Below are 23,861 nucleotides of genomic sequence, written 5' to 3'. Positions count from 1 at the left end.
AACCAAAACGTTGACGGAGACAACAGAACTTCCAGCTTATTGTTTGTACTTTAGAGGTGTTTGGCAGCTATTTTGAAAAAATTCATGTTTATTTGAGGTGAAGTAGTACATAGGTCTTTAAAGGGGAAGACGAACTCGCCACCTTGTTAGTATTAAATGATGAAACATATATCCAAACCAAGAATTTGAACAGTTGAATAGTCAATAGTTCAAAATCAAAAAGACAAAATGCATGTTGTAAAAGCAAATGATTACATATATTGCTCACCTATAGTACACTGAAAACAAATATTGTTGTAACTAACATGACTCTAACATGGCAACCTTTACTATTGACACGTACATGACATATTGGGTCATTTTTTCTGTGAGCAAAAGGTACAAATTAATCTGATCACAATACACCTTTAATATCGCTAAGCCCGGTGGTATCGGGATCGTTCGCCCTGATTACATGTTCGCCCTAGGTTCGTTCACACTGAGTTTGTTCGCCCTGATAGTCCGTTTGCCCTGGGTTCGTTCGCCATATATTCATTAATGATATTATGCATATATTACATTAATGAACGATATATATATATATATAGTTCAATACAGAATATTTGCCAAAATTTTGATTGCTGATAAGGTATCATTTGAAATCTTTGATATCACTGATTGTTATATGAATTGTCTTTGATGGATTAATAATGAAAATAACATTTTTCTCAAATAAAATAGTCAGCTTGGATGGGTAAAAACACTGATGACAAGTGATCAATGTACAGCAGTGTGACTGTGTTTTTGGTATTTGTTTCACTAATAGTAATTCAAATTAGTGCTTTTAAATAAATTCGTGTAGGAAATAAAAGTGTGCGAAGTACAGTTCGGAATTGATCTTAATTGTTATAACTGTTACTGAATATTTTTATATTGTTAACATATATCAATAAAGTTAAATATAGACTTAGTCTTTAGTTGTTTTATGTCAAATACTTTGTAGTCTTTGAATACACAGAAACTTATCCTCGTAGCAGCAAGACAACAACTTAGTCTTCAGTTGTTTCACATTTTAAAATACAATCACGGTAGTGCTGAAATTCTGAGAAACTTATTTTCTATGATAGCAGTACCACAGAATATACATCATAAATAAATATTCGGTGAATGTAAACTTCAACATATTCAATTACATACAAATAATTTAGTCTTCAGTTGTTTTACATTTAAAAATACAATGTAGTGCTGAAATTCACAGAAACTTAAATTTCCTAGTAACGTAATAACATACAGATACAAACTTAGTCCTCAAGGCAATACCTTGAAGCCACAATATCTTGTAGTCCTGAAATGTACAGAAACTTATAACCTAGTCCTAGTAGCAGCTAGCTAGCTATAAACAACATGATACATCGTAAATATTCGGCCAAATTTAAGACTGACTTCAACACATTCAATTATATACACACAACGCAACACTATACTAAAAAATAAAAACAGGGCGAACGGACTCGAGGCGAACAGGTATTAGGGCGAACAGAAACTAGGGCGAACCAGAATCAGGGCGGACGGACCCGGATTCAAGCCCGGCCACAGGGGCTTGTTTAGTGGGTCAGATGAGGTTTTACTGTCAATGGCGATCGCTGCCATTGACAGTAAAACCTCGTCTGACCCACTAAAGTATTTTATATAGGATAGCGAACGCCATTGACAGTAAAACCTCGTCTGACCCACTAAACAAGCCCCTGTGGCCCGGCTGACACAGCCACTTGAACTTTTGATGCATACAACAATCACTTTTCCATTGTGGCGTCAGATATTTTTTTTTATGACGTCAAAATTTTTCGGGAACCTGTGTGATATCTAGTAATGGCGGACATATAGTTATAAGGTGTATTGGATTGAGCTAGACCAGCGGTTGCTAAACAATATCTGATTTGATTATTAAATCAATGTTTTAAAAATTTATAACCACCAATCACAGGATCTTGATCTGACTTATGACAAGTTTTAATCAGGAGTAGTCCAAACAAGGAAAGCAGTAAAAAATCCTAATGTGTGACGAGGGTGGTAAAGGGAGGGTTCTTGCACGGAATAAACGTGAAATAAGACATAATTTCACGTTGAACGTGAAATCATTTCTGTAATGAACGTTGCACGAAAAATAAATACTCTTATATATATAAAATGTGAACCTTTTGTGACTGAATCACTGTCTTTTTGTATATATTAACTCTTTGTTTTACTTGATATTCCCAATTTAGTATACACATTTATGATTTAATTGGTTTATGGCTTTTAAAAAAGTATTTCTTGATGATCCCTGCCAAGTGTTTGAATTTTATTTGAAAATACTGAGCATGCAAAATATGACTTTGAAAATCACGATGCACGTTAAATTAAATAAGCAGAACACGTTGAATGAGGCACCCGTCTTGCACTACTGAACGTCAAATAAAAAAGTAAAATAATGTTGAATGTGAAATAAAAAACGGCGATCACGTTGCACGAAAATAACCCTTTACCACCCTCTGTGACTGAGACTTACAGAAGAATGACTTGTAAGTGTGTAGTCATAGTAGTTGAAGGAAATATTTTTGGTAAGCTTGCTTGCTAGGTGAAATATGTAAGGATTATTAGTTAGGTATCACCCTTTTTTTAGGCAGATTAAACCTTTATATTTGAGTAGAGAACCAATTGCAATCAAAAGGAAGGACCAGTGGCGGATCCAGAAATTTTCATAAGTGGGGGCCCACTGACTGACCTAAGAGGGGGCCCGCTCCAGTCACGCTTCAGTGATTCCCTATATAAGCAACCAAATTTTTTCCCAAAAAGGGAGGCCCGGGCCCCCTGGGTCCTCCCCCTAAATCCGCCTCTGAGGACAGTGCAAAGACATTGTAAAATTAGATTAGAAATTTATGTGTTTCTATATTTAGAATATAGTGTTGATTATGGTAGTTAAACGACCATGACTGGCTTTTCAGTCTGTAAAATATAGTGTATAGCATTTGGAGGAGGTGTTTGATTTGTCAATCTTTATTTTTTTTAAAACAATACAATAACATTTTTACAATTGCATGGTAAAAGGAACATCTTGAAGATTTCTTCTTTAGGTTTTCAGTAGTCCTTCATTATCTGAAGATTATATACTGTTTTGCCCTGCGTGGCCTATATATATATATTTACAAAAACACAAAAATAATTGAAAATGAGTTTGGAGTGCATAAAAAATAATTTTAAATTTGTGATTTGACCCCCTAAGTTTAATTTAACACCTTCTGCAGTACTCCCCCATACAATTACACATTAAAATCAAACAATTATAACCTTTTTATATATGTATCAACATATATAAAAATGTCATGAAAAGTGTTTTTTTCTTCCATTTATTATAAAAACTATATGTTTTATCATATTTACAACTGTATTTTCTAAAAGACACAATATTTGTGTTTGACTCATTTTTTTCAGCTTTGCCACATAAGTGGAGATAACTCAGATTATATGGGAGATAACTCAAATAAAGTGATTTTGATAATAGAAAGTGTGAATTTACCTATTTTTATATGTAACTAGAAAACAAGACCGGTGGCCCACTTTTTCTTTTCTTATCTCAAAGCATGTTAAAAGGCTATTTTCTCAGATTTTATTTTATCTTAAAATTCTATAGTGTAGTTTTCTTATATCAAACGAAATTGGATTTTCCATGCATAATCTATAAAAAATGTGACAATTTTGCACAACCCGTATCGTGAAAAAAAAATATCTGGTGACCCATACTTTTTGTTATTAAAAAGTATGGGTCACCACTGCATTTTGAAAAAAAGCAGGATAAAACTACATTTTGACAAATTATAAAAAACTCTATATATGGATTCCATCAGTTCACCTTGAATTGACTGAAATTGAATTGGCAAATCAAGCACACCTTTAACCTGAAAACATATTTTAATAAGTAACTTGTAAAATTGGTTTCACAATATTTATACAATGTATATTGCTCCTACTTTTGATTGGTTCTGTGCCTACTCATTGTCTCCTCCTGCATAAAGGTGGTACCTTAGCTTATAATGATTTCATGGTTCAGTTACATGTACATGTAGCTATAGCAAGCAAGATAGCTTAAGATATTACTGTTACCTACACACTCAAGTCATTTTTCTGTAAAGCCCCAGTCCCACTAGACCACGATCGCACTACGCTCACCACGATCTAAAATAGAATCAGATCGTGGTGAGGTCGCGGTATGAGCGGCATGAAAATGTACATTTTCGTTGCTTTCACAATGCTACTACGTCCTCATTACGCTTCTGCAACGATCCCGCTACGATTATACCACGTTCTCACCACGCTTATTCTGCGACCTCACTACGCTTATCAAGACCTTTCTACGCTCTTCACGTTCTCACTACGACCATACCACGATTTATGCGATTGCAACACGATCTTACCACGCTTCTACTGCGATTATAGCACGCTCGTCCCACGACCTTACTACGACCATACCACGCTCATACCGCGATCTTACTACGCTCTCAACAATAATGTCAGCACCGAACTCCATATAAATACTGTTTCATTCCTTCTATTACTCATTTATAAGAATATTTTACGGAAACAAAACAGACATGCCACCAAGGGCATTCTTAAAAAAATAAAGAAGGAAGGTTCATCCTCAATTCTTAACTCGTTCATCAACTGATAATAATGACCAAACTGGAGTCTCCTATCCGTTGCTAACCAAGGACGAATCCAAAAGTACCTATACACCGTCTAAGTGTTCTTCCAATCCTTTTTCTTCGCTGTCTCAATAACAACATCATGGCTTGGTCGTTAAGATTTTGTATCTGAGTTATTGATTGAAGAAGCATTACTACATGCACATGACAAGAACTCGAAATAGTTGTAGTACGAACGTAGACAGGTCGTAAGAAGAGCGTGATGAGGACGGCATGAGCGTGCTAGAATCGTACTATGGTCTTGAACAGTGTGGTGTAAACGTAGTATGGTCGTAGTGGGAGCGTAGGTGGGTCGCGGTGAGAACGTGATGATTGTAGAGAGGTTGTGATAACGTTGCTGTGAGATCGTAGCGTAGTCTCCCCGAATAGAATCATGCTCTCGCTACGATGGTACAAGGACCTTTGCGATCTTACCACGACCTTACTGCGCTCTTACTACGCTTCTACTACGACCTGATTTCGCCACGACCGCACCACGCTTGTTTTGAATATGTTCAAAGTTGGCCACGCTCATCACGATCTCCAAGACCTCACCACGACCGTATTACGACCTCACTGCGATCTACACGATCACACTACGCTCGTCAAAATTTTCATTTTTTTCACAGATCGTAGTGCGATCGTGGCCTAGTGGGACTGGGGTATAAGAGGCAAAATTTTGATGTACATGAAGTTTTTAAGAAGAATGATTAGAAGCTGCCATTACAGTGAATATTTTAGTCTCCTTACTCAGTATATTTACTCTGTACTGGGATATATTTAAAAAAGAAGATGTGGTATCATTGCCAATGAGACAACTATCCACAAGAGACCAAAATGACACAGACATTAACAACTATAGGTTACCGTACGGCCTTCAACAATGAGCAAAGCCTATACCGCATAGTCAGCTATAAAAGGCCCCGATATATCAATGTAAAACAATTCAAACGAGAAAACTAACGGCCTTATTTGTATAAAAAAAATGAACGAAAAACAAATATGTAACATATAAACAAATGACAACCACTGAATTACAGGCTCCTGATTTGGGACAGGCACATGCATAAATACTGTGGCGGGGTAAAACATGTTAGCGGGATCCCAACCCTGCCCTAACCTTGGACAGTGGTATAACAGTACAACATAAGAACGAACTATAAAAATCAGTTGAAAAAGGCTTAACTCATCAGATGGACATATAGGCTATTTGCTGAAGGATATTGTAAATGCATGTACATTCATAATTTGACAATGTTTGATATATGTTTTATTTTAAATGTTTATTATTGCAGTGAAGAAAGGTACCGGTGGAATCAAATATAAAGATTAACAGACTCGATCTGGCATCCTTCTTTGGAAGTCGATATTTAAGTCCATTGGAGGAAATATTTATAGAAAACATAAACACAGATTTAAAGAAATTTATACAAAGTGGTACAAAGAAAAGGTAAGATAGAAACAATTTAAATATGCATTCTGAATACTACATTCATATCATTAATGTTGTAAATACTATGTTTATACATTGTATCACCAATGAATTTAAGCTGAAAATAGTTTTAATGGCTGTAGAACTATATTTCCCTTATCCTTTTCTCATGTTTCTGTTGTTGTAAACCTTTCCAAAATGGACTTCAGAGTTCAGACTAATTCTGTACCTAATATTAAGAGAACTCAGTTAGTTTGTTTACAAATGAAAGGGAACTAATGCCTGGTGAACCCTGAAGTGGATACCTAGGGTATGTAGGGAGGTTATGATAATACCCAAAAAATGTAGTGAGCCTTTGTTCAAATTTGTAATTGACAACATACTATATATCGCTATACAAGGTACACTTGTATATTATATAGTTTATTATACACTTCATTCTCTCTTCCTGCAGTGCTGCTTTAATTTAATCAAAGTACAGTAAAAAAAAAAAGGGTTTGACTCACCATATTAGATTTGCATGGGCATTAAATGTAAAATTAAGGAGATCTGGTCCAATGAGGCAACTATCCACCAACCTGAGAGACTAAATAATGTGGATGAAAAGCAACAGTAAGAAGACCCCCTACTGTAGTAAGCTATCAGCGGCCATGACAATTGACATGAAGTAATGTAACACTTCAACAGAGAAAACCAAGGCTCTGCTTTGATTAACCACCATTAAGTCATATTGAAGGTTATATTCTGTGCTATGTTTGGCTAACAAAATTCTGACCATGCTCTCTTAACTGTAGTCAAAATTTTTTATTAGGTCCACACCTTAAAAATATTGTAGACAAAACCTAAGATAGTCAATTAAATATGATGTAAGAAAACAGATAAAATTGTATCCAGTACCATAAATAAAGGCAACAGTAGTATACCGCTGTTCAAACTCATAAATCCATGGACAAAAAACAAAATCGGGGTAACAAACTAAAACTGAGGGAAACGCATTAAATATAAGAGGAGAACAACGACACAACACTACAATGTAACACACACAGAAACGGACCAAGCATCAGACAAAATCCCACGAGAATAACAAATATAACATCAAAACCAAATACATGAATTTGGGATAGACAAGTACCGTGACACGTCTTATCGCAATGTGAATTAACACTCAAAAATAAGAGAAAACAAACGACGCAACGTTAAAATGTAACACACACAGAAACGAACTATAATATAACAATGGCCATATTCCTGACTTGGTACAGGACTTTTTTATAGGAAAAAATGGCGGGTTGAACCTGGTTTTGTGGCATGCCAAACCTCCCCTTTTATAGCCATGTGAAATATAACATTAAAATGACAACTCAACACCACAGGACTACAATATGAATAAATTGGAGAATACAATTGACAAAGAAACACACGAACAACAGTGTTTGATCTATCATGGAATTTTACACCAACAAAAATGAATCGCTATATATAATGTACAAAATTTACGTAATTTTTTCTAGACTGATCATTTAAGGTTAGGTCTGTTCCAGAACTAAACACATTGGAGGCACTTTTTTAAAACGTGACCAACCACATATAAAAATAATCATTTTACTTAAAACACTTGAAAATTCTTAATAAAATGCAATCACCCAATTTTTTTTATTAATTTAAGTGCCTCCCATCCCGTACCAAATAAGTTTTTTTGTGTTTTTTTTGGGGGGGGGGGCCAATTGAGGATAATCAATTTTTATGTCCCCATTCAAATGCATTGATCCTCACTGAAGTGGGTTTGTGGGTAAAGGCAAATCAGATTTTAAATGTATTTTACAATTTGCAAATTCTATGTAGGCTTGTACACAGACATTGGCAAAACCACAAAATCAAAATATCCAAAAGAAGGCAAGTTTTCCTTGATCTTGGAAAATCTATACCAAAAGAATCCAAAGAACATTATTAGTCATTTCAAAATTTGAAACTCTTTGAAAAAAAGGGAAAACTAAATTAGTGAAACAGTACAAGGACAGATCTAATTAACGATAATTTTAATTTCCCTATGAACCTATTGGTAGAATGTAAACTAATCAAGTATACTTTTATTTTCAGTGTGTTGATCTTTCCACCATTTAACAGTTTCCACAGATTTCTAGCCCATAAATGCACAGAGGAATATAAAGAATTGAAAAGTTTTTCCATTGGACAAGGAATACTCAGGAGACTAGTTATTTGTGACCATACAGATTTTATCTGGTAAAGAATTCTTTGTCATGTTTATTGCATGTACATGGAGACCATGTAGAAGTAATGAAAACTATATATATTTATTTTTAAATTTCATAAAAGTACTATAATTTATATATAATGCGAGTAAGTACACAGGGGGTCTCATTGGGGGGTTCCGATCCCGGATCCCCTATACTGTTTTGTCAGATTCCCGTATCCCGCTTACACTATGTACATAAGCAATTCTCATTTTTTTGTCATTTCCCGGGTCCCGCTAGACCTCATTTCCCGTTTTTCCGACACAATAATTTGACTTTCACGTGTCACGCTTACAAAAAATCAGCAATCCCGTGTCACGCTTAGACTCCAATGAGACCCACTACACATGCTTGAATGTAGCTTGTTGCTTGCTTGCTTGACATCTGGTTGCAAATTACACCTGTTTATGTCTCAATTAAATTTACAACATCAAAATTTGAACAAAGCTTGCAATCAAAATGGACATTGGTGATCTATAGATGTTTTAACTTCTGTGTCATTTAGTCACTGGCAAGAGAGTTGTCTCATTGGCAATTATACCACATCTTGTTAGTTTTATATTGTAAATTTTATCACTTATGCTCAGTATCAAGATTTGGTAAAATTAAAAAAGAATAAAGCAGTGCCTTGTTCTGAATACATGTATGAAGAGTATCAATAAACTTGTAAGGTGCTATTGTTGTCATAATCAGAAGAAGTTTCATGAATAATGTTAAATATTTGAGGATAAGATCAAGGTTACAAACTTATTCAAATGTGAAAAGTTGTATAAGTGTTTAACTTTTGACGGCTGTATAATTTTAAGTGCCTTAAAGACAATATGGTTTCTTTAATACTTATATACTTGGATGAATACAAGTGGCAGGGGACTCATTTTATGTGCTTTACCCTCTGAAGTTCTGAACCTCATGTTCATCTTCAAAATTACAACACAGAAACATACATGTACTTAACTGTTTAATAATAGATATATTTTACATGAAAAATATGACATGAAATATTTAGAAAGAAATACATTTTGACAGTCATGACAGTAGCACATTAAGATAATGATTGTATTACTATTTTTCAGTGAATCATCAAACTCAGGTATCTGTATGTCTAACCCCAAACCCTCAGTGGGTAGGGGTAGGGCAAGGGGAAGAGTAAAGGATGGAGATAGTCCAGGAATATCACCAGTAGGTGTAAGACAGTCAGGGATACCAAATTCTGAACATCATAACAGCAAACCAGACCCTCAAAGGTAATAAACACATGATTAATGGTACACGTTTAAGATATTTAAAAACTACTAATCCCTGACAATGAGACGCTCATGGCTAGTCAATGTAAACATCCCTTAGTATTATACTTTTATTTAGTAAAATGTATTAGTTAAATTCTCTGTCTTATAACATTTAATTGCATAATAGTTCAGTATAGAGAGGTAATATATAGGATGCTTTTTTTGTACTATTGTTGAACTAGTCTAGCAGGTAAGAATCTACTGGTATTTAGAACTACTTTCGTTTCATTGTCCTCCTTGACAGAGTCAAAAAGCTAGGCATAGGTATGCTGTTTCCGGCAGCAGCGTAGAAGGCGGTGGTTTCGACAATGTATTAGTTTATGATTAGGTCTAGTTTATGGTGATTTACAAGTGGTAAATCAATGATATTAGGTATGCAGTTGTATAGGAATTCGATTGGCACACCTCATTTCAATGGAGATTATTTGGCCATGCCCCCTTAGTCATGGTCTATTGACTTGCAACTTTTGTTTAGTCAACATGCAATAGTTTATGATTAGGTCAGTTTATAGTGATACACAAGTGGTAGGCCAATGTTAATTGGTATTCAGTTGTATAAGCATTAGCACATCTCATTTCCATGGCGAATGTTTGGCCCTGCCCCTCATTTATGGTCTATTTACTTCAAATTTTTTGCTTGGTCTACATGTATTAGTTTGTGATTAGATCAGATGAAATGCTAATGTTAAGTCAATGATATTTGGTATGCTAATTTATTGGCATCGTTTCTATGGAGATTATACAGCCACACCCCTTAATCATAGTTCATTGACCGAATTTCACATAGTTTACAAGTAAATGTTTATGTTTGTGTTAAGAGAACAACTTATGATAAGTAAATGGCATTTGGTTTGCAGTTGTATTGGCATTGGCATATCTTATTTCCATGGAGTTTGTGTAGCCATGTACCCTCAGTCATGGTTCATGGACTTTGAATATTTGCATAACTTACATATATTTATGGTTGCAGGTCCAAAGGTAGGGGGAAAAAGCCAGAAGTTCAACTTTATGTTCCGAGGGGAAGGAGATCTCAAGAAAGTAGTTGTGGCAATTCTCATTCAGAAGAAAGTCAAAGTCTTCAGAGCAATTCTACTGAATGTGACCAATATCCAATATCTGAGCTCAAAAATCCACAGGGTGGTGCTACAGAGTCACATGAAAAGACTGATGATATTGAGAAAAACTTGACTAGTTCAGATATGAAGCCTGTACAAACTAAACCAAGAAAAAGTAAAACAGCTCAGGTTTACATGCCTCCAGGCAGGAGGAGGGAACAAGAAAAGGGTCAGTCATTGAGTGAGAGTTCAGAGAGAGGCTCTGATGGGGATCAATGGGATGCTGACAATGCAGATACACATAATATAGACACTGAAGTGGATACATGTTGCAAGAAGGAGAAGGAACTTGTTCGAGATGTCTTGTCATTCAAAAATGAGGACACAAAATTATGTAAAACTACTGAACATTTGAACCCTGATATTTCTCCCCGACCAGAAACAAATGATGCTGTACATATATGTGAGAATATAGTTCAATCAGAACATGGTACCGGAGATGTTAGTACAAAAGTTCATGATAAATTAGATACTGTGTCATCAGATTTATTAAGGGAACAAACTTTAGGTGGAGAACAATCAAATATAAACAATCGGACAAATAAACCAGATTCTATAGAAAATAATGAACATTCCAACAAGCATGACAATTCAGGGAAAATTGAAAATAATGACATTTCTAATGATCTCATGACCTCTAACAATGGTGCACCAGAACAACATGAACAAAGTGACAATGTGATATCAGGTGACACTGTTTTATCTTCAGAAAGCAACAGAAGAGAAGTGTGTATTTCAATATCACATGATTCAGGTGCTAGAACATTAGATTCGCAATCCGTCCAATCGGGTGATGTAACAGGGTCACATGATAAAACAGTACTGGATGCATGTTCAAAGAAAGATTCATCAAACCATCTGGGAAGAGAAAAGGATGAAAAAAGTTTGCAACCTGATTTCAATGGTAAAAGTAATCAGTCAAAATCTGAAGTGCCTGATTCTTGGGAAAATGAAGATTCGGATTCAGGTTCACATGAAGAACTAACATGTTCAGCACCTAAAGCAAAAAAGACAACAAATGTTAAAAGTAAGACCTCAGAAAAACCTGTAAAAGATGAAAAGAGCAGCACTAACACAGAAAAACGAGTAAAGAATTCTTCCAAAGTCATTGTCCGTAATGATAAACTAGCAGCATTTGGATGGGATTTGTACACTGACGAGACAAATGAATCAACTGCAGAAAGAGAAAGAGCAGAAAGTGAAGAAAAGGATGATTATAAGAAGAAGTCGGGAAAAAAGAAAACTGGAAAAGGAAAAAATAAATTGAAAAAGAAACTAGACAGTCCTGCTGAGTCAGTGGAGATAGATCAGCAAGAAACAGGTGTTAAATTACACTATATATATTAAATTTCTCTTGCTCGTAATTTGTTATAGTAAATGCTTGTGACCCTGAATGATTGCCCATACATTTGTCTGTTTTTCTTCCCAATGTACATGATGTATGAAACTGGAGTAGGGAACAATTACAGTTTAAATTTTAGATTTCAAAGAGTCGGTTGTTTGTAAAGATCATTTTTATAAAAATTATAAATAGGTAACGTGAGGGTACCCAAATTGCACCTATTTTGACAATTTTTTAACCTATGTTTATTTATGCTTCAGACAAAAGTTTTCATTATGTGTTTATCATTATTTACTATATGGTTTCACCAATTTGATTTTGAATCCATATGGAATCATAGAAAAATTGGTCTGAACTGACCTCCAAACCATCAATGATTCTGTAATGAGGAGTGCCCAAATTGCATCCATGCTTAAATCGCATCGTCAAAAGTCGAATAACAGAGCTTTTGTTTAATTTCTTCAAATATTTTGAACAATTGGATATTAGACCATGCTTGCTCTGCATTTTTTAAGAAATTGATACTTGTAACATATTGTATTCGCTAATTTCAAAAAGATGACGTTTTGATGATGTCCCATGGTGACGTTTCCGTACATTTTGCTTTCTCAGTAAACACTTCATTTGTTGATAAATACTGTGAACGTTTTGTGTATGTCTAAATATTTTTAACTATTTTGAAAGATGTGCATAGTATCAAATCATAAAAATACAAATTGTTTAGTCATGTTAGTCTCTAGGAAATCTTGTAAGATTTCCGCTGCTATTTTTGCTAAACATGTGCAATTTGGGTACCGTGACGTTATATAGTATGGGATGTTTAGAAAAAAAATTATATAAGAATTTAAACTATTGTTTGAAATGGAAAATGTTTTCTTAAATTCAATGATTTAAGTTAAGAGAAGGAAACGCTCATATGACTTTAAAGTAATGAAGAGATAACTGTATAGAATTTCAATGATTTATACAAACATTTAGACCAGAGTCGAAAGACATTTTGCACATTATGATAAATTGATAGAATATAACTTTTGATTATGGTTAAATCTGTCTTTTCAGAATCAGTTGTTCCAGAGAAAAAGCCTGTTCAGTCTGATGAGGATGCATCATGGGATACAATGTTTGATGATGATGGGGATAGTCTTGATCCTAATACTTTAGAAGAGGTAGGGATCTTCCTCACAATGCTTAAAGGAGTAGGTTCTGTAAGGACCAATTTTGGCCTCAAATTTCAGGTTCATTTGAAGAAAGATTTTGACTACTTTTTAAACGCTTAAGTGTCTATTTCAGTTGATTCAATTAGTTCATGTGAAAGATTTTAACTGATTTAGTCATTAAAAATGATCTGATTTAAGCTCAAATATAAAAAATCTACCAAATATGACGAAAAATGGTACTTTTCAGATTGGTTTTGTCAAAAATGAAAATGGCCGCATCCGTGTTCATCCTCAACCTTTATATATGTTATGTAGTATCATCAAATACAACTTCCATTTCCATATTAAGGATGTACACGAAGGCGGCCACTTCCTTTTACATAGAAACCGTCTAAAATTTAACTAAAAAGCTAGAATTTTGAAGATTTCAGTAATTTAGCATGACTTAATGGTGCTACTACACAATATATGTGCATTGTATTGTCAAAAACAGCCCATATTTATGTAGCAGAAGCATTCTTCTGTCCAATGAATAACTAAAAGTTTACATTTTAACAATTTTGTAAAACTGCTACATTTTGGGGCTAAAAAGGGTTCTCACTGGACCTACTCCTTTGAAGTTCATATGCAAAGGTTTTAGAACATATCCATGATACATATTCTCAATCTTATGGAATGGGTTATGATAAAAAAAAAATATATACAAATTTCACTTTTTCTTAATAAGGAAAGAATAAACAGTGAAAAAGATGTGATGTCATATGAAGAAAAGAAATATGAAATTATTTTAGGGAAACATTTTATATACATGATATAGGGGCAAGAAAATGGCATATAAAAAAAAAAAAAAACAAAAAAAAAAAAACAAACATATAAAAAAAGATAAAACAATTCACAAAAAACAAAACAGAAAATCAGATAAGATTCAGCAACAAAAAATCCCTCAAAACAGTGATATTATGGAAGGGTAGGCTTTTCTGTTTATATTGTTGAACCTACTGTGTTTAATGACAAATAAAAATGTATTGAACAAAAAAAAATCAAATTGGTTCTCAAAGAAATGTCCTCCAAACATCACAATTATATGATTTCTAAACTAACTCTGTGATCCAGGAACAACCAATTTTTAGCACCTCGTAATCAGCTCATAATTTGATGATAAGGTTTGTTGATATTTTAGATATAAGACAGTTAGAGATGCCAAGTCTTGTTTTTTCCTAACAGCTGGTACCCTCTTTTCAGAGATCAGTCTGGAAGAAAGGTAACTCTCCATCCAGTAATTTATTTTTAATTAAAAATGTGAACATATACAGCATACAGCATGTTTGACAATAAAGGATCACTGTTTGCTTATCAGATCTTTCACCTGTACATATTTCAATAGACCTATTGGTTATTTTCAGTTAAGTGGTAATGTTGGTAAAGTGAAAGTAAAGAAGCCTGTCATAAACTACCTCAATTACCAGCCAAAGGAACCAGAACTAGATTGTGAAGGTAAAACCAATGTTAATATAAGTCTTTACTACAATGTATTGGAATAGTTTTGAATTATCATTCTTTGAGAGAAAAAACTGAGCAAAACTATGTGAATTTACTGGATTATCTCATTCAGTGAATTAGCTGGATTATCTCATTCAGTGAATTAGCTGGATTATCTCATTCAGTGAAAGAACACCAAGTTTATTTGTTTGTTGATGGACAATAAATTAGGATCATCATTGTGTTTGAAAGGGAAGCAATAGTTTTTTACTACCAGTCTAATCATTGGATGGGTAACCTGTTTAACCAGTATCTGTATATTAACAAAGAAGACTTACTTTAAAAACAGGCAAACTTTAGTTTTAAATGCAAAGTACACACTTAAGCAGTTCACTTTAGAAATTGGAGATATTATCTCTCTTTGTTGAATCTTGTTTCTTTTCACAAATTATCAATTGTTTGTTGACCTCCATTTTAGTACAGTTTTTATCAATGCATTTCCTGATAATCATTTTAGGTATGAATCATGTGATAGAAATATTTGACTTCTCATCTGAAATGAAAACAGAAGATCTCCTCTCAGCTTTTAGCATGTTCAAGTAAGTTTTGCTCTCAAAGGAATAAATCTTCTGTGTCTGATCCTGCCTTTTTTTTTTTATAGATGTTTGATATGTTTATATAGAATTGACTGTTAAACATATATTTTTTAATACTGTGAAGACTGTCAAAAACTGAACAATGTTTTCTTTATTCTAGTTTGACTGACAATGAAATGATGTAATGAATGCAAGCAATCCTTTAGTGTTAGGCATCATGTAATCTGTAACTTGAATCCAATGAATTATTTTTAAATTACTTTCATAGCTGGAAATGTATAAATGGAATTATTTTACCTATTCATGAAAAGTAGTTTATTCATCTGTCTGGTGTTTTTTTCAGATCAAAAGGATTTGATATTAAATGGGTAGATGATACACATGCTTTAGGAGTGTTTTCAAGTGTGATAGCAGGTAAACAAACACTATTTCAATTGAATATTGATGCTTTTCATAATTGACCAATATGAGATAATACTGCAGTTTTATTTCTTTTCATTACCAAATATAGGAATATAGTTTAAAATAGATTTCCAGTATACGTTTATCGGACAACAACTTAAACTTGAAGACATCTAGAGGTCAATACTTTGTTAAACAGGACGTAAGGGAATTTGGCCATATATTTTTGTGTAAAAAAATTGGATTGATCAGGCATTATTTTGCATAATAGATTGTGCAAACTTATGGGACATATAAATGGCCTTCGGCAGTTATCTGCTCTTTGGTTGGGTTGTTGTCTCTTTAACAGTTCTCCCATTTCCATTCTCGATTTTATATGTAGTCAAGAATTGCATGTTTAACATTTCAAATGTTTGAAAATATATCTTAAGCTAAAGAAAGTAAATATGTTTGTTATAGATTTGTTTTCTGATTTTACAGCAAATGAAGCATTACAGTTTACCCATCCTTTACTAAAAGTGGGACCATTGTCTTTAGCCTCCAGAGAATCTAAAATAAAAGCTAAAAAAGCTGTTGGTATGTATTACATGAAACATGAAGAGATTTAACTTAAAGCTAAGACAGCTGTTGGGTATGTTATGCTTGAAACCACACTTTGTAATAGAAAATATTAGATTTGCTGCAATGCTATAAAAATAAATTCCACCACTGCATCAAGTATAAAACAATATTTATCCACTCCAGACATTTAAATTTTCAAATTTAAAACGTGAGGCTAGCCAGGCGTTTTTAAAATTTAAAATTTAATTGTTGAGAGTGGATAAATATGCTTTTGCCTGAGATTTGGTAGACTGGTGGAATCTGTGTCTCCAATGCTTTTTTAGAAGGTATGCAGACAATCATAACCCTTCTTTTCAAATGATCTGCAAAAGAATGTATTTTTTATGTGATGTCAGCAAGCATGGTCACCTTTTTTCATGACATCACAATGAGAATTTCAAGAGCAAGAAAATTAGATGTCATAATTGAATTTTAGTCAATGGTAAACTGAGATCAATCGAACCACACATTGATTAAATAAAAATAATCAACAAGTCAGGAAAAGTATGAATTGAGTAAGAATTAGAAAAATATAGATTCCTACACTGCAACAAGTGTATTACGATATTTCTCTACTCGAGACAGTTAAATTTTATTATTTAAAGCGTGAGGCTTGCCAAGCTTATTAAATAATAAAATTTAACTAACGAGAGTGGAGAAATATCGTAATACAAGGGTTATAGTGTCGGAATCTGTTTCTCTGATGACTTTTAGCCTTCTTTTTCAAAGATTTTCAGAAACTTGTGTTCTTTAAATGCGACGTCATCAGGCATGGTCGCCTTTTTTCATGATGTCACAATAGGAAAATTCGGAAGAAAACAAAACATTTTGACGTCATAATCAAATTTTGACAAATCATTTGCAGAGAACAGATATTTCACTAGTGAGGAGAAATATTTTTCTCACACCGGTCAGGAAATGTGAAAATAGCACAAAAATTAGAGAAATTATATTACACATATAATTTACTTGTTTTTGCTACTAAGTAAATTATAATATATATTATGGCACTTGTGCAATTAAAGCTTCAAAATAGTGATGGCATCAGTGACAAATAAATATTTTGAAACAGTTTTTCAATTGTTACCATACAATAAATTGGAGAATGCATGCATATTGGTGAATTTAATACATCATAGAATATATATTTCACTTGTAAGCTGTTTGAATAGAAATATCTACCTGAGACAAAATTGAGATTGTATTCACCATTAGAAATTGTCAATAAAAGTAGACTTTAGTTATATCACAAAGATATTTTCCATCTGTAAATATTTGTTACAGACAGTACATTAATCTTAATATGGAGTCATATATATTTATTTCTCTGTTGAAACCCTATAATCAGATTTGTGATACCTGTGTTACCTTGATTGTTCTAAATGAAAACACATCTTTTACAGAATTTTTACAACCGTACAAGGAAAGACCAGAGACAACAGCTGTAGTAGCTAGGAGAATGTTAACTGGAGCACTGGGACTAAAGACAAAAGTCTCTAAAGAACAGAGAGAAAAGGAGACTGAGGAAAAAAGAAAATTAAAGCAAGCTAAAGGTATGAAGTCTACACCAGATTGATGATGAAAGAAGAAGCTATACCAATGCCAAAAGATACACTGACACTTAGTCTTAACACACCTATACAAAAAGATTAAGGAGTAGGTTCAGTAAGACCACGTTTTGGCCCCAAAATATAGCAGTTTTACAAACTTGTTAAAATGTAAACTTTGAGTTATTTATTGGAAATGTTTCTGCTACATAAATCTGAGCAGTTTTTGACCAAACAATGTACATATATCGTGTACTAGCATCATTAAGTCATGCTAATTTACTGAAATCTTCCCAATTTTAGCATTTTAGTTAAATTTTAGATGGTTTCCGTCTTAAATGAAAGTGGCCGCATTTGTGTTCATTCTTTATATTGAAATGTAAGTTGTATTTGACGATAATACATAACATATATAAAGGTTGAGGATGAACACGGATGCGGCCACTTTCATTTTTGACAAAAAACATCTGAAAAGAGACATTTCTTGGCATATTTGATAGATTTTTCATATTTAAGCTAGAATTTGAGTATTTTAAATGAGTAAATCAGTTAAAATCTTTCCCATAAACTAATTGAATCAACTGAAATAGACACTTAAGTGTATAAAAAGTGTCTAAAATCTTTCGTCAGATGAACTTGAAATTTGAGGCCAAAATCTGCCCTTACCGTACCTACTCCTTTAACTGATTTCTAAAAATCACATGTGAACAATATTATAGGATCCACCACATATGTTCTTCTTTGTCATCATTGATGGCATCATTACCAGCTTTTGTTTGTCAATATTTTTACTTATATTTTGCCATTGTCATTGCACTTTTCTTTCACTAAAACCAATGGATGTGAACTGATTGATTCTTTAGTTTGGAAGAACATGATTTATTTATTAGTTGCAGCTGATTAGTTGAAAATTACTTTGTACTAGGTTTAAGTATATGTGAGTAATCATATATCAGTTTTACTGATCTATCAAGCAACTGAATTCACTGTTTGTTCTTATGTTGTACTGTTACACTACTGTCCCAGGTTAGGGGAATGGTTTAGCTCTCCCTTACATGGTTAACCCTGCCACATTCTGTATGTGCCTGTCCCTAGTCAGAAACATGTAGTACAGTGACTGTTGTTGTTTCTTGTCTATGATATTTGATTTTACGTACATTATAATGGTACAAATTAGGCCATTAAATATCTCTTTTGAAAGTTTTCACAATTATCTTTTTATGTGGTATGGGCTTTTCACATTGTTACACTTTGGAAAAATTATCAGCTTAATATGTGCTTTATTGTTTACGCTTAGATGACCCTTAAATATGATAAAGTTGATTTTGTGTTGATAACTGACTTGAGCAAAGAATTACATGTACCGGTATGTGTTTAAGTTTGAAAGATTGGAGAATTATAGTTTGAAGTATGTAATATACCCCAATGGTTGATTGGGATATACACTGTTAATCAGAAACCTAGGGCAGAGGGGATCAGTCCTGTAAGAAGAAGCTGTTAGAAGACCCATTGATGGCTTTGTCCTGTATTCTGCTCTAGTGTTGGGTTGTTGTCTCTTTGACACATTCCCCATTAACATTCTGTATTTATGTTTGCACAACTATCATATTAATTACAAATTTTTATTTTACATTAACAAAAAAAATGGCCCCTTTATTCTGAACTTAACACAAATAACATTTACGTTCAATATTTGTTTTATTTTACAGATAAGAAGAAGAAAGAACGTAAACAGAAAGATGATATATGGGAAGGAAATGTTACCTCAGAATAAAACACTTGACCTTATTGACCTTTATCTGTTTAATGGACCAACTTATGTCAATCAATTGACATTTTATTTAGAAGTCAGAATGTGTTTAATCCTTTCCAGGTGTAAGTCCTTCTGTAAATAATGGACTTGGAAGCAATCAGAAAAAAAAAATGTTACACAGAGATTTTACATACGTTTGAAAGAGACAGGATTAAAAGAGGAATTGTAAATATTTGATACTGTGTTGTTGATAGTATTTGTGAATATGTTTTTTTCTTCTTCTAAAAACAAGAAAACAAATAATGAATGTTTCTTTGTATGGTTAGGTTTGTGAATGAAATTCTGGACATGGTATGTAATTAAATTGTGTACATTGACTTTTTATAGTTATTGAAGTTGAATTTTGATAAGTTTATGGGACATGTTATTTAATTCATGAATTGATACAAGTTATCTATAGAGAGAAAATATGTAGTATTGATAACAATTTACTGTTATAAAACTTTTAAAGCATTTTAAATTATTTTACTGTGATCAAATTGTAAAATATTTTTTTCATGCTTATTCATGTATAATTTATGGATATTTAATATTTGTTTAGCTAGTATGAGAGTCAGCATGGAGTATATTTTTTTATTTCAATTCATAATTATTTATAAATTTGTTTAGTTGTTTTAAACAACATAAAATGATTTTGTTCATACATTAATATTCTAATTATATATGTAGATAGAAAAGCTTTGACATATCATAGTGTGCATTCAAATAATTCTAAATTTAATTTAATTGGTTAAATGAGATTCACAAAGCTCTGTAATTTCAAATTCTTGTTTTTTACTCTGCTGCACTTCCCTAGCTTTGTTTGTATATATCATAAAAAGTTTTCATAGCATTTTCAGCAATTAAAAAAATATTAGATGGTCTAAATGGATGTGTGTGCATAGCTATTTTATGATGTTTTTAACACAAAACTATGTCTTGCTATTCTACACAAGGCTTATGTTTTGTAGAAATAGAGGTTTTGGTCTGTTGATCTTTGTTTTTACTTGATTTTTTTTCTGATTAATAGAACATTGTTGAGAGTATTTTTAACATTGAAAAATCAAATTAAAATAGAGATCATTCTCTTATATTAACTAAAAATACCACTTTGAAATTATTGATAAGACCACATTTAAATAACTCATTTTAGCATTGAATGAGCCACTATATAGGTTATTTTGCAAGTTTAAACATTATGTACATATAATAATTAACTTAATTATGAAATGTTTTTATTGAGTTCGGATTCTTTTAACAAAATGTGAAAATTTGTAGACTTCGTTTTTGAATTAGTAGCAGTTGATCGTCAGTTACATGTTTCTCACTTCATTTATGGAACTACATTAGTTGGTTTCTAACATGAACAGTGATTTTAATTTCATGACATCATGACTATCATGTTATATATATTAAAACCCCTGGTTAATTGGAAAACTGTAATTTTTTAAAACAATGTGTTTTTTTTATTCTTAAAGTACATACATTTTCTTGCAAAGATTTGAATTCCTGATAAATCATAAGAGACATTCCAGAACAATGAAATATAGAAACCTTGTTACTTAAAAAAAATACATACTTTGGCAAATTTTTATTTCTATATTAAAGTGTTCCAAGTGTTCAATTTTAAGAACCTTCTTCAATTGGTCTGCACTCAAAAAATAATGCAAATAATAACTATTTATTATCAACAACCTTGATATAACAATGTTAAACAGAACTTTCAATACTTTTAAATAATCAAACAGTGCCAAGTCATAAATCCACTACTAACAGTGTATTGAATTGAGCCCTGCCTCCCTTCTAACCTAATATTGAATATACAAGGTCTCCACGCGGACGCTTTAACCAATCATATTCCTAGAAATGTATAGGAGGTAAGATAAAATAGTTTCAGTAGCACATTTCAACACAACAAAAAGTGCAAGAACAAAATTATGATAAAGTCTTGAATCAATTGTATAATTTAAAACCATTTTAATTATTAAGTTTTTGTGATAGAACATTGGCCAGCAAAACACCACAAAGAAACAATTACTATGTACACATAATATTTTATATCCCCATTCTGAGTTTAACCACTCTTTTTACAGTAAGTTGGTTTGTTCATGGCATTAGTTTGTCCACACTCAGCAACTTTAAGTCATAGCTTCTTGACATGTGACTCCAAGCTTCATATGCTTATGCCATATACTGTGTGTTTTCATAAATTTGAATTACTGACCAACTGCATATTTACTGAGTACTTATTGTGGGCATCATTAGGAGCAAAAGGTCACATTATATCTTATTTGTCAAAGTTTTGTGAGATAGCCACTTTCTATGTATACCATTGTCAATATTTAATAATGTAATTTATAATCAATGCCAAAAAAGTGCTTGTAATATTGTTTTTATTTGTTTTAATGTAGTTATGTCAAAACAATAAACTTAAACATATGCTATCATCTTGCCTTTTTAATTATATGTATAGTGACTATTTTTCTCTTTAAGAGGAAAATTATTTGACCAAATTAACCTTCAGCTAAGCCATCTTTAATTTTGAAGTGAATTAAGCTTTGAAATGAGAATAGTGGAGTGAACAGATAATGAGATAAAATTGAGATTGGAAATGGGGAATATGTAAAGGAGACAACAAACCTGACCACTGAGCAGATAAAAGCCGAAGCCCACCAAAAGGTCTTCAATGCAGCGTGAAAATCCTGCACGAGGAGGTGGGCCTCAGCTGGCTCCTAAATAAAAATATGTACTAGTTCAGTGAAAATTGACATCATACTTAACTCCAATACATATAAATGAACTAAAAGTAAAAAACATACAAGACTAACAAAGGCCAGGGGCACCTGACTTGGGACAGGCGCAGCAATACTTAATAGACATGTTTTGATTATCAGCCCTCCCCTATACTTCTAGCTAATGCAGAATAAAGAAACACAGCAATAAGTACAATAACACTCAGCTTAAAAGAAGTCTGTCGGATGTCAAAATAGGTAACAAAAGAAACCTAGGAAAATGACAATGATACATAAATGGACTACCAGTAGTTACTGACATGCCAGCTCCAGACCTCAATTAAACTGATAATAGGATTATGTCTTCATCATATGAAAATCAAGCACGATCCCTCCCGTTTGGGGTTTAGTATCATACATCCTAAAATATATACTAGAATAACTGGTTTTGGAATAAATGTGTTTATTTCCAAGCAAAGACCCTATGAGTGATTCAATATTTGTACCAAAATATGCCATTCTTTATGACTGGACAACAGTATCATAACTATATCCCTTCTGAATAAGTCTGTTTTAGATCGGTTAGCTTTTGAGGTAAATGTCGAAAAAGATTGATATATATATATAAGCACCATGAGATGGTGATAAGGAAAGGTCACCCTCTAAAAATGGATAATTAACAATAGGAAATGAAAATTTTAGTATAAAGCTTTCCGTTAAAGATATTGATATCAAGATACGGAAAAGGGCAATGTTCATTGTTAGTATTAGCTTTATTTAAAGTTAGTTGGGCAAGATAAATCTCGTTAGTGTACATACTTAAGTCGTAATTATTGGGAGCCAATGTATCATCCAAGAAAGTGTTATTAAATTTTTTAATCAGATGTTGTTTCGATCGGTCTTTGCTGATTTAAATCATAAATTGTAACTCATAATAATTCAGAAACAGGTCCGCAATGAAAGGTGCACAGTTTACGTTAAAAGAGATCATTTCAGCTTTCCAATTGTGCACTTTCCATTTCTAAGTAGCAACATTCCAGCAGCACCTGCATACGGGGTATATATCTCCCAATTGATACGATATTCCCGTGCTTGTATATCTTATCAGGATTTTCTTGATAGAGGGTTGCTGCTCACAAGGCAGGTTCCAAATGGTGAAGTTGAAATCATCCCTTCGTAAATTTTCCTGTTTACAAAACTGTGAATTTTTGGAAAAACTAAGGATTTTCTTATCCCAGGCATAGATTACCTTAGCCGTATTTGGCACAACTTTTTGGAATTTTGGATCCTCAATGCTCTTCAACTTTGTACTAGTTTGGCTTTATAAATATTTTGATATGAGCGTCACTGATGAGTCTTATGTAGACGAAACGTGCGTCTGGCGTACTAAATTATAATCCTGGTGCCATTGATAACTATTTACGGACGCCAT

General features: G+C 32.9%; 1 protein-coding gene across 2 annotated transcripts; it reads left to right on the top strand.

Annotated features, from left to right (window-relative positions):
- Position 1: 1 nt before the first annotated feature.
- On the top strand, positions 2-22,144 carry LOC143071783 (uncharacterized). 2 transcript variants are annotated; one of them, XM_076246360.1, is made up of 12 exons: positions 2-145; positions 5,993-6,147; positions 8,227-8,370; positions 9,455-9,625; positions 10,638-12,103; positions 13,184-13,290; positions 14,685-14,775; positions 15,278-15,359; positions 15,700-15,770; positions 16,239-16,334; positions 17,762-17,911; positions 19,615-22,144. In XM_076246360.1, exons 4-12 carry the CDS (start codon positions 9,480-9,482, stop codon positions 19,677-19,679), a joined length of 2,274 nt encoding a protein of 757 aa, XP_076102475.1. In that variant the 5' UTR covers positions 2-145; positions 5,993-6,147; positions 8,227-8,370; positions 9,455-9,479; the 3' UTR covers positions 19,680-22,144. The 2 variants fall into 2 exon arrangements, with proteins under 2 accessions (XP_076102475.1, XP_076102476.1); XM_076246361.1 differs by having other exon boundaries at positions 3-97.
- The last annotated feature ends 1,717 nt before the right edge of the window (positions 22,145-23,861 follow it).

Source organism: Mytilus galloprovincialis, chromosome 4, assembly GCF_965363235.1.
Source record: "Mytilus galloprovincialis chromosome 4, xbMytGall1.hap1.1, whole genome shotgun sequence".
Taxonomy (NCBI): Eukaryota; Metazoa; Mollusca; class Bivalvia; order Mytilida; family Mytilidae; genus Mytilus; species Mytilus galloprovincialis.
This window is presented reverse-complemented; position numbering and strand designations above follow the sequence as displayed.